General features: G+C 51.5%; 1 protein-coding gene across 1 annotated transcript in view; it reads right to left on the bottom strand.

The window, feature by feature from the left end:
• Positions 1–6,672: 6,672 nt before the first annotated feature.
• The window catches only part of LOC135887387 (zinc finger protein 665-like), a 61,167-nt gene continuing 51,289 nt past the window's right edge, over positions 6,673–16,550 (bottom strand). The window contains exon 7 of the mRNA XM_065415158.1: positions 6,673–6,797. Within this exon, the coding sequence (XP_065271230.1) occupies positions 6,673–6,797 (125 nt within the window). The remainder of the gene's footprint in view (positions 6,798–16,550) is intronic.

The raw sequence follows: 16,550 nt of genomic DNA on the forward strand, positions 1-16,550 counted from the left end.
CAGCAATGTGCAAATCATGGTGTTACTGAGGCAGGTTCATGCCGTGGAATGCCGATTCTGGGCCCGGGAAACAAGCACAGACTGGTGGGACCGCATCGTGTCGCAGGTGTGGGACGATTCCCAGTGGTTGCGAAACTTTCGCATGCGTAAGGGCACTTTCATGGAACTTTGTGACTTGCTTTCCCCTGCCCTGAAGCACCAGAATACCAGGATGAGAGCAGCCCTCACAGTTGAGAAGCGAGTGGCGATAGCCCTGTGGAAGCTTGCAATGCCAGACAGCTACCGGTCAGTCGGGAATCAATTTGGAGTGGGCAAATCTACTGTGGGGGCTGCTGTGATCCAAGTTGCCAGGGCAATGAAAGACCTGGTGATATCAAGGGTAGTGACTCTGGGAAACGTGCAGGCCATAGTGGATGGCTTTGCTGCAATGGGATTCCCAAACTGTGGTGGGGCCATAGACGGAACCCATATCCCTATCTTGTCACGGGAGCACCAAGCCACCGAGTACATAAACCGCAAGGGGTACTTTTCAATGCTGCTGCAAGCCCTGGTGGATCACAAGGGACGTTTCACCAACATCAACGTGGGATGGCTGGGAAAGGTACATGATGCTCGCGTCTTCAGGCACTCTGCTCTGTTTCGAAAGCTGGAGGAAGGGACTTTCTTCCCGGACCAGAAAATAACCGTTGGGGATGTTGAAATGCCTATCGTGATCCTTGGGGATCCAGCCTACCCCTTAATGCCATGGCTCATGAAGCCGTACACAGGCAGCCTGGACAGTAGTCAGGACCTGTTCAACTACAGGCTGAGCAAGTGCCGAATGGTGGTGGAATGTGCATTTGGACGTTTAAAAGCGCGCTGGCGCAGCTTACTGACTCGCTCAGACCTCAGCGAAAACAATATCCCCATTGTTATTGCTGCTTGCTGTGCGCTCCACAATATCTGTGAGAGTAAGGGGGAGACATTTATGGAGGGGTGGGAGGTTGAGGCAAATTGCCTGGCCGCTGATTACACGCAGCCAGACACCAGGGCGGTTAGAAGAGCACAGCAGGGCACGGTGCGCATCAGAGAAGCTTTGAAAACCAGGTTTGTGACTGGCCAGGCTACGGTGTGAAACTTCTGTTTGTTTCTCCTTGATAAGCCCTCCGCCCCCCCCACCCGGTTCACTCTACTTTCCTGTAAACCAACCACCCCCCCCTCGAGCACCGCTTGCAGAGGCAATAAATTCATTGTTACTTCTCATTCATGCATTCTTTATTAATTCATCACACAACTAGGGGGATAATTGCCAAGGTAGCCCGGGATGGGTGGGGGAGGAGGGAAGGAAAAGGACACACTGCAGTTTAAAACTTTAACTCTTATTGAAGGCCAGCCTTCTGATGCTCGGGCAATCATCTGGGGTGGAGTGACTGGGTGGCCGGAGGCCCCCCCCCCCACTGTGTTCTTGGGGGTCTGGGTGAGGAGGCTATGGAACTTGGGGAGGAGGGCTGTTGGTTACACAGGGGCTATAGCGGCAGTCTCTGCTCCTGCTGCCTTTCCTGCAGCTCAACCATACGCTGGAGCATATCAGTTTGATGCTCCAGCAGCCGGAGCATCGACTCTTGCCTTCTGTGTGCAAGCTGACACCACCTATCATCTTCAGCCCGCCACTTGCTCTGTTCCTCCCGCGATTCAGCCCGCCACCTCTCCTCTCGTTCATATTGTGCTTTTCTGTAGTCTGACATTGACTACCTCCACGCATTCTGCTGTGCTCTGTCAGCGTGGGAGGACATCTGGAGCTCCGAGAACATATCATCCCGAGTCCGCCATTTTCTCCTTCTAATCTTCACTAGCCTCTGTGAAGGAGAAACATTTGCAGCTGGTGGAGGAGAAGGGAGAGGTGGTTAAAAAAGACACATTTTAGAGAACAATGGGTACACTCTTTCACGTTAAATTTTGCTGTTCACATTACACAGCACGCTTTCGTTACAAGGTCGCATTTTCCCTCTTATATTGAGGGCCTGCCGGTTTGGTGTGAGAGATCACTCACGCGGTGCCAGGCAACAGATTTTGGCTTGCAGGCAGCCATGGTAAGCCACAGTCTTTTGGCTTTTTTAACCTTCTTAACATGTGGGAATGGTTTCAAACAGTAGTGCTCTCATTTCCCATACCAAGCACCCGTTGGGTTGGCCATTTAAAATGGGTTTGCAATGTAAAAGGAGGGGCTGCGGTTTCAGGGTTAACATGCAGCACAAACCCAACTAATTCCCCTCCCCCACACACCCAATTCTCTGGGATGATCACTTCACCCCTCCCCCCACCGCGTGGCTAACAGCGGGGAATATTTCTGTTCAGCAGAGCAGGAACGGGCACCTCTGAATGTCCCCTTAATAAAATTGCCCCATTTCAACCAGGTTAACGTGAATGATATCACTCTCCTGAGGATAACAAAGAGCGATCAGGAATGGATGTTGTCTGCATGCCAGCAAACACCGGGACCATACGCTGCCATGCTTTGTTATGCAATGATTCCAGACTACGTGCTACTGGCCTGGCATGGTAAAGTGTCCTACCATCGCGGACGGGATAAGGCAGCCCTCCCCAGAAACCTTTTGCAAAGGCTTTGGGAGTACATGAAGGAGAGCTTTCTGGAGATGTCCCTGGAGGATTTCCGCTCCATCCCCATACACGTTAACAGACTTTTCCAGTAGCTGTACTGGCTGCGATTGCCAGAGCAAATTAATCATTAAACATGCTTGCTTTTAAACCATGTGTAATATTTACAAAGGTACACTCACCAGAGGTCCCCTGTGTGCCCTCAGGGTCTGGGAGCACGCCTTGGGTGACTTCGGGGGTTACTGGTTCCAGGTCCAGGGTGATAAACATATCCTGGTTGTTGGAGAAACCAGTTTCTCCGCTTCCTTGCTGCTGTGAGCTATCTACATTATCTTCATCCTCATCTTCCTTGTACCCCGAACCCGCTTCCCTGTGTGTTTCTCCATTGAAGGAGTCAAAGAACACGGTTGGGGTAGTGGTGGCTGCACCCCCTAGCATGGCAATGATCTCCGCGTAGAAGCGGCATGTTTGCGGCTCTGCCCCGGACCTTCCGTTTGCCTCTCTGGCTTTGTGGTAGGCTTGCCTTAGCTCCTTAATTTTCACGCGGCACTGCTGTGCGTCCCTGTTATGGCCTCTGTCCTTCATGGCCTTGGAGACCTTTTCTAATATTTTGCCATTTTGTTTACTGCTACGGAGTTCAGCTAGCACTGATTCATCTCCCCATATGGTGAGCAGATCCCGTACCTCCCGTTCGGTCCATGATGGAGCTCTTTTGCGATCCTGGGACTCCATCACGGTTACCTGTGCTGATGAGCTGTGCGTGGTCACCTGTGCTCTCCACACTGGGCAAACAGGAAATGAAATTCAAACGTTCACGGGGCTTTTCCTGTCTACCTGGTCAGTGCATCTGAGTTGAGAGTGCTGTCCAGAGCGGTCACAATGAAGCACTGTGGGATAGCTCCCAGAGGCCAATAACGTCGAATTCCGTTCACACTACCCCAATTCCGACCCGCCAAGGCCGATTTTATCGCTAATCCCCTCGTCGGAGGTGGAGTAAAGAAACCAGAGTAAAGGGCCCTTTAAGTCGAAAAAAGGGACTTAGCCATGTGAACGTGTCCAGGCTTAATTCGATTTAACGCTGCTAAATTCGACCTAAACTCGTAGTGTAGACCAGGGCTAAGAAAGCAATGAAAAGGACATGGGAGACACACCTAAACCCCTCCAGACAAGGGTGACAGGATTAAGTCAACTCCCCTAGCCTCATTTGCATAGAAGATGGGCAGGGCGGCACCTCCATTAGCATACAGACTGGAGACCAGAGATTCCAAGGCAAGAACTGCACTGAACTCTGGGATCAGAAAAACAGGGAAGCAATGCATCATGGGGGAATCTCTGCTCCAGATGTTAATGAATCCACGCCTGCAAATTCTCAATTACTGAGAGACAATTTACACTCATTGATATATTTGCTTTTGACAAACAACTCTCTGTATAACTTTTCATGAGTGATGTACCCAAGTATTCGGATTCTAATATCTAAACTGTATTGTTAAATTTATTTCCGTATATTTGAGTTATTGCTAATTATGTACTTCATTCTCTTTGACTTTTAAAATGAACTTTGTATTTGTGGATAATCTGAGCACTAAACCCAGATGTACACACACTCTTTTCTTAACCTGTGTGTTATGTAATTTTTTTAACATTAGCTTTAATAAATCCTTTATTGGTATCCAAAATATTGATGCTGCCTAATTGCATTGTGAGCTCCCTGGAAGGAACACCACCCATCACCTGGAATGGTCAGTTCCTATTATCTAGCTTGAACAAAACAACTTTGGCACACGCCCTTGAGCCATCAGTTTACACATAAACAAATCTAGAGCTTGGAGGTGCTGCTCAACCCAGCCTGCTGAGTGCAGGGATATATAAGGGGTCAGCTTGGGAGTGCTGATTAACCCGGTCCTGTGTGTGTGTGTGTGTGCGTGCATGTTAGTCTGATTCTGGGGCTGGAGGAACCCAGCCCTGGGGAACCTAGGTCCTGCAGGATAGCTCCATTGGGAGGGGACTTGCAGCAGGGAGAAGTAGAGCACTCTATGAGAACACAAGTGACACAAGAGGTACATTGATAGAATTACAGAATTCCCCCCCCCCGAAGAATAACCTTAATAAATGAGTGTACACAGGCAAAGCTGGTAACAGCAGGCAGAGGCTGATCTCATTGGCCCATCCACACTCACCCCCTGCCATACCCAGCAGTGACTCTTGTCTGTCACCAGCGTGGCTGAGATCTGAATCCTGCACGTAAATCAGACCAGGGCCCTGGGCAGCCCGGGTGCCTGTGGATATTTGCCTTGTAGCTTCTGATCCCTGAGGGGTTAGTCCCCTGCTCACCCCCAACGCTCGTTTGACCAGTTCCAGGAAAAATGTTCAGCGCCTCATGCTCTCCTACCCCATGGGGCAGAGGGGCTACCATTGCTTGTATCTCTTACCATCCCTGTGACCAGTTACTGCATCGAGTGCAATTCCCTTCCTGATGCCGTGAATGAGGGATTCCACTGATTGCTCCTGTAAGGATAAGGCCTTTTCCTGTAGCCATATTGTGAGGCCTACGGCCCTTGTCTGCAGCCATATTAGGAGAGCAGGAGCCATGAGCTAAGAAACAGGAAGTCACATCCTCACATTCCATCTAAAATTACATTAAATCAATGTAGTATCAGGCTGTTAAAAAGGAGACCCTGTCCTAATAGCACCCACTATCACCAGATAAAGAAACAGATCTTAAGATGGTTAAAGAAAACTTAGTTTGGTAGGATTCCAAACCACTTATCAATAGTTGTGGTTGGGAAATCCTCATTTCTTTATAGTTTTGTCTCTATGGTCCCCACTTCCCTATTGTTTGTCTGTATGATCTCTGTCTGGTTCTTTGATTGTTTCTGTCTGTTACATAATTGATTTTGGTAGGTGTAAATTAATTAAGGGGGTGGGGTATGATTCGATGGAGAATTTTGTTACAATGTTAGGATTGGTTAGTAAAATTTTAGTAAAATGATTGGTTAAGGTACAGCTAAGCAGGACTCAAGTTTCACTATGTAACCTGGGGTCCAAAAAGGAGCCGAGCAGAAAGAACAGAAAAAAGACCTGGAAGAAGAAGAACTCACCTCTCAGATACACCACTCCAGATCCTTCTGGGCCCTACCAATAAACCCATTCCACTGAAAACTCCCTACCCCAGACCCTGCCCCTCAGAGCCTCCATGTCCCCTGGCCACAGCACTATGGGGGCATCATCCATAAATGTCATCGAGTCAATGGGACAATGAAAGGAGACATCCAGATACCAGGGAGGGGCATTCCTATGGAGACCCACAATTGTCCAGAGTCCCCAATATCAACAGGGATTTTGGGGTGAGGGAGTCCTGCTCCTAGAGAGGCTGCCCAGAACATCACGAGGTACATTTCACGGTGACAGTGACTCTGTGTGTGATTGTATCAGGCAGCAGTTTGGCAGAGATGGTCTCTTGTCTACACACCAGGCTCATTGGCTACTAGCCCTGAGCCTGGTCTACAAGGTTTGCTTCCCTAACTCGGACCACAGAGGTGTCACTTGTCAGTGCTTTGCTACCAAGTTCCCTCTGGTGATTCGCGGGACCAAATTAACCTGTCACTGGTCTCTAGGCAAAACCCCTTTATGTCTGCTCCAGCCATGGCTCTGCTCATGGAGTTGTCCCTGCGAGGCCACTGGGGTTGTTTGTCAAGCCCCATTAACATATCCCTGGGCTGCAGGCAAAACCTCTCACATCCACCCAACCCCCAGGGCTCCCTGCTAGCGTTACCGCACAAACGGCAGCCAGCACAATTTCCTAGTGGTAGCCGTTACCAAGATCTAGGTCCAGATGCCCCAGAGAAGGCAGCAGGGCGCATGCTCAGAGGCAGAAACAGAGGTACTTTTACTCTGAAAATATAGCTGCTGCTGAGTGAGCTTCGGCATCCAGGGGGTTCGTCAGGAGTTTTGTATGTCTCAGCGGACCGTAAACTGGGATTTAGGCTCCTAATGCCAGATTTATGTCTTTAACCTCGGGTTTGGGTGCCTATGTGCCATTGTGAATCTAGCCCTGTCTCTGTAATGTGGCCACGTTTAGCAGAAGCACCTGGGTTCATCGGATGTGAAGAACGTCAGGGTCTCCTTCCTTTCAAAACACTTCTCAGCATTGTCAGCAAACCCTTCCCACACAGCAGCCACGAGCATGCTCTTGTGCCGAGCTGCCCACAGATATCCCAGGGTGTGAGGAAGGGGGATGTTCTTAATGTTTTCTCGGAATACTGTATGTGTGCCTCAGTTTCCCCAATGTGTTACTCAAGCATTGAGGTGGTGGGATACAGGTATGTGATCATTGCGGAGACCCCTAGAGGGCAGGGGTGACTGCAGATTGGCTGCCTGGGCACAGAGAATGGCTGAACACTCTGTATCCTGGTTAGTGGTGGCCAGAGCCATCCTCTGCAAGGAGCCAGGCAAAGGTGTTGGAGAACAAAGAGAGAGGGGGAGGCCAGGTGACCTGTTTGCCCAGGAAAGAGACAAAAAACAGAGGAGGGCAACTGGGTGTGACTGAGGCTGGGCGGCTGGAAGCAGGTCAGTCTCCTGGTTTGGAACTTACTACTTCACTCCTTCTCTTTGGACTTAGAAAAGCTAATGTGGGTTACACCTGGACTATACAAAACTTTAAAACTCTTCAGGAAGAGATCAAAGGCCTGATAATTAACAGTATTTGGGGGAAGGTCTCCTGAACTTGTCTGTGGTTGCCCTGACTGCCACTGTCAAAATTAAGGCCACCTGACTTCTGAATGAGAGAGTCCAGACAGGGGTTTAAAGCGCTTGAACTAAGGGCTTGTCTACACTACCGGCTGGATTGACAGCCAGCGATCGATCCAGTGAGGATCGATTTATCGTGTCTAGTATAGACGCGATAAATCCACTCCGGTACTCCACCTCAATGAGATGCGCAAGGGGAATCGACGGCAGAGCATCTCCCGTCAACACACCACAGTGAAGACACCACAGTAAGTAGATCTAAGTACATCGACTACAGCTACATTATTGATGTCGCTGAAGTTGCTTAACTTAGATCGATCCCCCCGTAGTGTAGACCAGCTCTTAGGTGCATTGACTTCACACCTTTAGGGTCAGACCATGCAAACAAGCCTCAATGAGTAAAGGGAAGGAAATAAGAGAAATTGGTGTGTGTGTGCGTGCGCACAGTGGAATCCCCTGCTAGTTCCTTTAGTTTTAAATGCTTCAACTTGTTTTCCATGAGGCCCCCACAAGTGGGTGCAGACATTCAAATGCAACACCTGGCAAAGGAGCAGTAGTAACAGGCACACAATCCGTATCAGAGTTTTCAGCCCAAGAACAATAATGGGTCATTTAACATCCAAGTCAGCAGTATAGTCTGTGTCTATAAGGCCTGGTCTACACTACCCGCCTGAATCGGCGGGTAGAAATCGACCTCTCGGGGATCGATTTATCGCGTCCCGTCAGGACGAAACAATCGATCCCCGAATCGACGCTATTACTCCACCAGCGAAGGTGGGAGTAAGAGCCGTCGACGGGAAGCCGCAGAGGTCGATTTTGCCGCCGTCCTCACAGCGGGGTAAGTCGGCTGCGATACGTCGAATTCAGCTACGCTATTCGCGTAGCTGAATTTGCGTATCTTAAATCGACCCCCCCCTGTAGTGTAGATGTAGCCTAAGACAATGGGTGTTTATACCAGGGGGTAACTAATCTGCATTAGCTATCCCAGTTTGAAAACATAAAAGAGGCAAAGCACTTTAGTTTCAACAAAAGGTAAACTAGGTGACGTCAGCACTGCATCCTCCTGCCTGACCAATGCAAAGGAGAAATAGAACAGTTCATTTTAAAAAATGACTTTGGCCGCACAAATCAGTACATTTGTCAAAATGAAGAACATCCCGGAAATGTATCACAACAAAAAATGTAGCATCCATAAAAGGCTGTGAACTTTAAATAGGCCATTAGAAGTATAAACAATGCAGTAGAAAAATCAACATTGATGTATGCAATAAATGAAGTCCCAGAAGAGTAAGATGTGCACTTCTATGTGTGCAGGATGGGGGGTTACTCACACAAATAAGGTTTTAAAATCAATTTTCAGTTACAAGTGGTGGTGGGGATATCACATGTTCCTGGAAGTGCACAGTGGCATCGAATGTTACAGGATTGTACGGCCATTCTAGATATATGGATCCTTTGGAAGGGGTAGCTGTAAAAGCATGAAGCTAGTACGCCCCAAAGGTTCAGAAACAACAAGGTAATAAAAGAAAAACAAAATGTATGTATTTAAATCAGTCAGCACTGAACTCAAATTACAATAGTGCAATAGAAACAGGAACTGTTACAGTGTTACCCTGAGATGTGATTGCCAAGCTACTAGCAACTATTAATATTTACCATGATTATTTGCTATTAAAAATATGAATTCCATGGCACAATGATGTCCCTCTGCACAATGTTAATGAAGTTTAGGATGAAGAGCTCAGAGTAATATAAATAATATTTTTAAAATGAACTAATTTAAAGGCGTGAGACTGCACAGACTGGATTCCAAGAGGAGTCCAACGCAGGGGACCAGGCACCCTGGCTAAGACACATTTATGAAGCGCTGGGCGGCTTTACACAGACATAGAAACTGTGAACTGGATTCTTTTAAACACTAAAAGTAAGTACCTGTGACAATGATATTTTTTCGTGGCGGGGCTGTAAATATTTCCCTGGATCAAGTCTCCTTTAGCAGCTCAGTAGCATCTTACACAGGAGAGGGGCCCTGTCCAGGCTCTGCGATGCACTGGGCCTTTAAGGACACGGCCCTGGGAAATGGGAGCTGAGATCCTGGGAAGGGGGGCAGGAAAAGCCCCTCTACCCCACCCCCCTTATTTTTGCAAGCACTGCAGGTGGCTCACCTCATCTGGGGGTCTTTTACCCCCTGCACCCCGGCTCCCACCGCCCTCAGTCCCCCCACATGTCGCTGTCCCAGCCCCAGCACGGCCCGGCTCCCCCCGCCCCGCACACACCGGGAACGGGCGCAGCTTTCCTGGGCCCAGGGCCAGGAATTGCAGCCAGCTCCGCTGGGAGCAGCCCGGGGGTGACGGGGGTCTCTCTTACCTTCCCTGGGAGCGGGTTGAAACGACGTAAACAGCTCTCGCTCCCAATTCCCTACTTGGGTGTACTGAGCATGCGCACCCGAACGGAGCATGCCCAGTACCCTTCGCTGTAGCCACTGCCCTCTCTCTGCCCTCACTTCTGCTTATGATTTGCTGCCTCCTCTTTGGAGGGGCTTAAAAGGATTAAGGGGGCAAATCTCAGCGGGGGGCTGTCAGGGTCTGAGCAGGGGGCAGAATTTTACTGGCCAGGGGGCTCAAGCTACTGTAGCTAGCGGCAGAAGAGGGGCTGAAGGGGAAAACTCAGGGGTGGGGTTAAGCCCGCGGGGCAGACGCTGCCAGACCCCGTGCGGGAACAAAACCCCCGTTTAGGGAGGGGGGGACAGTGACCCCGTGGGATGAGCCACCCACTGTGCTCGCTAATCTAAGGGGGGGGGGGCAGAGGCTGTTTTCGTTCTGCTCACAGGACGCTGCATGTCAGCCCCGGAGCAGAGGGCGGGTTCCTGGGACTGGGGTCTTAAAGGCACAGGCCTCCAATTCCTAGCCTGTCAAAGCTTAATCACTGCAGCTCCTCTGTATCTTATACAAGTGTTGCAGGGCCAGGGCCAGGGCTGCCCAGAGGGGGGGGCAAGTGGGGCAATTTTCCACAGGGGCCCCCACGAGTATTTCGGAGGCTGCCCCCGCCTCCGTCATCCCCCAAGCCCCTGTGTCTCAGAACGCCGCGTCCGGGAGCGGCCCTGGCGCGCTGCAGCGCCGTGGCTCCAACGCTGTCCGAGGCCGCTCCTGGATGCTGAATCCTCTGGGCAGCCCTGCGCAGGGCTACGTTACTGCTCCAGCCAGGAGACTGAATGCGATGAAATATTGTACAGACATCCCCTCCCCCCTCCCTCCCTCAAACTCTGTCTCTCACATTTTGAATGTGTAAAAGTGTCTTCTATCAGTTTCTATGTCTATATGAAATCACTCACTGCAGCTCATTTCTCTTATATAACGTGCTGAGTTGCTAACTCCCTCCCAGAACCCACATATCCACACCCCCTCCTGTACCCCAATCCCCTGCCCCAGGTCAGAGCCTGCACCCCTCACTCAAACTCCCCATAGCCTGCAACCCTCCTGCACCCCAACTCCATCCCAGAGCCTGCACCCCACAAAGGGCTGGATTAACCTTTTGTGGGCCTGGTGCTAAACATATTTGTGAGCCCCAATGGGGGAAATGGGGACATGGGGTAGGGGGGCAGGGTCCTCAGAGTGATGGGCTTGCCGGGGGCAAAGGGAGATGGGGCATGTCACGGCAGGGACAGCCCCGTTCCACCCATCCCAGTACAAGGGCACTGTTTACAAACCGGGAGCTGTCAGACACACACTGGTCAGCCCGGCCCTGCGCTGCCATCGTGCTTCTTCCCCTTCGGGACAGTCCCATGCTGCAACATGCTACCCTCCTGCCCAGCACACCTCTGACTCCCTACGCCCAGTGCCACACCACCCAGAGACCCCCACAAACCCCCATGCCCAGTGCCCTCCCACAGACCACTCCCCCACCCACTCAGAACCCCCCCACAGATCCTCTCACTGCCCAGTGCCCCCTCGCTGGAGACCCCCCACAGCCCTCCTACAACTGCACAGTGCCCTGCACCTCCCCGCCCAGAGCCTCCCCACAGATTCCCTCACTGCCCAGTGCCCCCCACCGCCCCACTGCCACAACTGCACAGTGCCCCGCACAGATCCCCCACACTTCCCAGCACCCCGACACACACAGATCTCCCCCACTGCACAGCCCCCCAACACACACAGATCTCCCCAACCCCCACTGCACAGCACCCCCCCGACCCACTAGAGACCTACTGTCCCACACCCTAAACCCCAGCCACAATAGCCGGCCCTGAACCCAAGGTGATACCAGAGTGGCCCCTTTGATCGATCTGCCTGAGCCCAGCGATCACTCCCCCCAGAGCCGACTCCCAGCTGCTCCTGGGTCCTAGCGATAAACCCACCGCACTGCGCTTTTCCTCTCTGTGTCTGTCTTTGGTTAGACTCACAGACTTTAAGGTCAGAAGGGATCATCACGATCATCTAGCCCAGGGGCTCTCACAACCAAATTTTTCCTGGCCTCAGAGTGTGGCTAGCAACTCTCGCTGGTGGCGGCTCGGACACTTTTTTCCCTAAAATACTTAATTAACGTTACAAAAAACAGTAAACATGCGCAGAGGTAAGCAGGGAAATGGTCCCACTATTCTGAGGAATTTTCCTGGCTTATACACCACCCCGGTGAAATCAAATAGCAGAAGGATCTGAGTCCTCGCTCCCTCTTCCTTCATCCAGAGCCTGCCTCACCTTGAGGACTCCCCTTCCACTCTCCTGTGTGGCAGAACCCTTGTAACCCCGACAAGGCTGGGCCCAGGATTCCTGAGGGGCTCGACTCCCAATCTTGTTGTGATCACTCAGGACAGGGTGAGGATGGGCCCACTCCGGGGTGCTCTTTCCCCTCTGGATGCTTCCCTGACCTTTTCTCTCACCATTGCATAGAGTTCAGAACAAATACAATTTATTAAACAGCAAGTAATAAAAAAATTAAGGAAAAAATGGGAAAGGTGAAAGGAAAACACGTCACCCCGCTCTGTGGGATGAACCACAAACAGCGTCTCTGGAAAGCCAGAGCAGTTCAGTCTGTTCCTAGCATGTCCCAAGCCTCCTGCCCAGACCCCGGCTGTGCTGCAGGGATGCTGCAGGTCAGACATGTGCACTGACGGTGGCCACACACCCTCAGGCTCTAGGTGGCAGGACCCTTCTTCCCAGCGTCAGTCTCCTCCTGTCAGGGTTATGCTCCCCCTCCAAGTCTGGCCTGCAGGGACCCTTGCCTGGGGGCGTCTCCCTGCACCGGGCCTTCTGCCCAGGGTGCCCCTTGCTCTCCCCAGCTGCTCACAGCACCCGGCTCTGGACTGCTCCACCCCCAGCTCCCCTCTGCCTCAGCACTGCTGCTGCTCTGCCTCCAGCTCAGCTCCCTGGGCTGCGCCTCTCTGCTTCTGGCTGCTGCTGCTCTGCCTCCAGCCCAGCTCAGGCTGCTGCTCTCCCCTTAGCTCTGCCCTTCTCTGGCAGGCAGCTCCAGCTCATACAGAGGACGGGCTCCTGACTCCCTCTTTGGCCTGCCTGCCCTGCCAATGAGGCTGACCTAGAGCAGTAGCCTCTCCCCATTGGCCCTGGGGACTGTCAGTCTCAGGGCCTTGATTTCTCATTGGCCCTTCCTCTGGCTTTTGGTACTGGGAGAGGGCCAATGAAAACCCCCCACTAAGTTTCAGTAAGGGGCCAACAGTCCCCTTACCCAGATACACATCAAAATCATTGTAATGTATTTATTGGTAGCTAGTAAGTCTACCACTGTGAAAAGTGATATTTGTATGTTTGTCCATAATTTTCACAGCCTCTCAGCTAGCTACTTAGGTTGCCAATTTGGTAGTTTTTAAACACCAGACACTTCAGCAGGAGTGCTGGAACGTGACCTGCCCCACCTCTTTCCCCTGAGGTCCCACCCCTGCCCCGCCTTTTCCCCCCAAGGCTCCACCCCCATCCACTCCTCTTCCCTCTCCCCCTCGTCACTTCCTGGGTCAGGAGTAACTTGCCTGTGGAGCCGGGGCTGGGAGCTGCAGCTGCCCAATGCAGGTAGGAGGCAGCCCTGACTGAGTAGGGGCTGGTGCGGGTGAAGACTCAGTGCCTCTCTGGCTCTCCCCCTGCAGTAACTGAACTTTGGGTGTCCAGTCAGTAGATCTGACCAGACACTGTCAGGTTCCCATTTTCCACTAGACTTTCCGGTCGAAAACCGGGCACCTGGCCACCCTAGCAGCACTCAATGTGCACTAAGTGCTGGGAATATGTCCGGGGACAACTTTCCGATAGTGGGGGAAGTAACTAGGGGGCAGCTGGGTTGGACTCAGTTCTGACCAGCAGGGGGGAATTCATTCATCTAGATGAAATTACTAAAAGGTGGGTGTACAACTGGTTGAAAGACCGTACTCTGAGTAGTTATCAATGGTCTGGTGTCAAAGTGGGAGGGGAATGGTGGGGGGAAAGGGGAGAAGCCCCAGGTGGCTTTTCCCCAATCCCAGCAGGGAATGTGAGGGTGAGACGCCCCAGGTGGCTTCCCCTGCTCTTTAGGGGGAACAAGGAGTGTGGGGAGGGCAGCCCACCCGAAGCTTGTGGGGCAGCTAAGCTCCTGGGAGGGAGCTGCCGCTGGAGATGACAGAATGGGCTTTCAGCTCCCCACACTGCCTCTCTTAGATCGGTCGAAGCGCTCCTCAGCAGGACATGCCCCAGCGACCCAAGGAGGGTAGTGTGGACATCGGCTACTGCAATAATTACTGTGGTGGCTGTAAGTCAACCTAATATAGGTTGACTTAGGTTTGGCGTGTATATGCCCTTTTAGAAGCAAAAGGATTTCTCTCACCCAAGAGCTTTCAGCAGTCCATGCTCACTGGAAAGCCTTCCAGCTAGGACCACTCCCCCAGCTCAATGATGCTCCTATTGTCTTTCAAGAGATCTTGCTGCTGTAAGTCAAGATGGGGGAGGGGAGGTGGCCAGAGCCCTTTTTTCCCCTTCTTATACTCCCACCCTTTATACCAGAAAAGTCTTTGCTGGGTCATGGGGTCAGGCAACTCCATGGCATAGGTGAGCTCCAAAGTGTCCTTCAGCTCCTGGGTCCTAGCAATAAACCCATCGCGCTGCAGCCGCCCTGCCCCAGACCCTGCCCCCTGGAGTCCCACCTCCCCTGAGAACAGGCAGCTTCTCTCAGCCCTATGTAGATATCCTGCATAGGAGCCACAGGATAGAATCATAGAATATCAGGGTTGGAAGGGACCTGAGGAGGTCACCTAGTCCAACACCCTTCTCAAAGCAGGACCAATCCCCAGACAGATTTTTGCCCCATACCCCTAAGTGGTCCCCTCAAGGATTGAACTCACAACCCTGGGTTTAGCAGGCTAATGCTCAAACCACTGAGCTATCCCTCCCCCCAAATGGGAACAGAAAGGATCAATGGGAACAGAAAGGAGATGTGCAGATCCCAAAGAGGGGGAAGAAGGGGCATTTCTAGGGAGACTCAGGGCTGTTCCAGAGAATCAAGGGGTGACGGAGAGCCAGGGACACTCTGTGTGTGATTCGCTCTGGTAACAGACTGGCACAGGGAGCAGTTGGGCAGAGCTGGTCTCTTGTCTCCACACCACACTCACTGGCTACCAGACCTGGGCTGGAGCTACCAGCTCTGCTACCCTCGCTTGGGTCATGGAGCTGTCAGAGCTTTGCCACTGCTTTCTGCCGGTTAGTTGTAGGTCCAAATTAACCCATCCTTGGGCTCTAGGCAAACCCCCTCATATCTGTCACACACCCCCAGGATTCCCTCTGTCCCTCTCCCATAGGAGCTCACCTATGCCATGGAGTTGGTTCCCCTGTGTGGGCGCTGACTGCAGCTCCCTGTCGGGCACCTGGATGTGGGCAGCGAAGCTCCAGCTGGTCTGGTTCAGGAACTGGTGCTCTGCCCACTCAGGTTTGGCCCAGTGCCCCCCTCTCCATTGTAGTAAGAAGAGAGTCTGAAACATAAGCCCATCTATGAGAGGCCTGGTATGAGGCTTGGGCTAAAGTAGTCAGAACTTGGCTGATATAAAGCAATGTTAAATTGTGAGCAAGAGGCAGGCCCTGCTCACAGAATCTGGCAAGAACAGGGCTGATATGGAAGAAACACAAATACCTAAGAAGTATGAGGCTGAGGCCATGTATGCAAACACATTCTAGAAAGGTGGTACCAGAACACCTCGATACCAGCACATTCCCCAAAGACAGCAGGAACACATTGACCCATCCTAAAGATAGGGTCAGGATGACAGCATGAAGAATAGGGATGTTTTGATCAAACCAACATGTAGATGGCCCCTAATACGTCAGAGGGTGTCACCCTGGTAATGTCAGGGGCAATACATAACTTGTTCGTATTGGTGTATACAAATGTATCTCAGAGGAAGTGTCTTAGTCCAGCTTAGGGGGCAGTGGACAGTCCCTCCACTGACTGAGCTGGGTCCGTTCTTACAAGCATACATGCATTAGACGTCCGGTAGAGTCTGTGGGATACCAGGACCATGCTTCGTCTATAATAGACCTGGCTAGATGCCTTTGTACCTTAACAGATTTTGTGGTCATTGGGCAGTTTGCTTGAGGTCTGCTGTGCCAGCTACCTGTGCAGAGCTGGGACGGCACGCTAACAGAAAACACACACACGCAGCCAAACATCTGACAACACAACATTGGTGACCCCGACCACTGATCTGGTAAGTAAACGATCTCTCCTCTGTAGGAATCGTGATCCAATATGGTGGAAAACTACATGCTAGGGAACCCGCTTAGCCCCTTCCTAAAAATCCCCACAGTGTAATAAAGTATGGACGTGCCGGGTTGCTAGCAAGAGAGGTCCATACGGATTTAAAAAATATAGTGGGGAAGAAACATGTAATAGAATTTGTAAGCTAGGGCAGAGACTGTAGCCTTAAAATATAGAATATTACATACTATAACCATGGCTGTTAAATGGTTAAGACAACACGCCACAAAATTGGCGGGGCAAGTAACAGAAACCAAGAAAGAGTTAAGAGAAGCTACAAAGTCCTGGAATGCTCCCTCTCCCCTTGCAGGGCAGCAAGCAGTCCAGCAAGGAGTGCCAGCACAGGAACAAAATAAAACATTGGAAACAGCTGTAAAAAACCTACAAAAAAGAGATGTGCCATCCCCTATTATAAAGATTTGTGGTCAACAGCAGGCTTCAGGTAGCTCCCCTGTACCTGAAGAATGGGGAGAGAAATGGAAAAAGGT

The sequence above is a fragment of the Emys orbicularis genome, chromosome 13 (assembly GCF_028017835.1).
Source record: "Emys orbicularis isolate rEmyOrb1 chromosome 13, rEmyOrb1.hap1, whole genome shotgun sequence".
NCBI classification, from domain to species: domain Eukaryota; kingdom Metazoa; phylum Chordata; order Testudines; family Emydidae; genus Emys; species Emys orbicularis.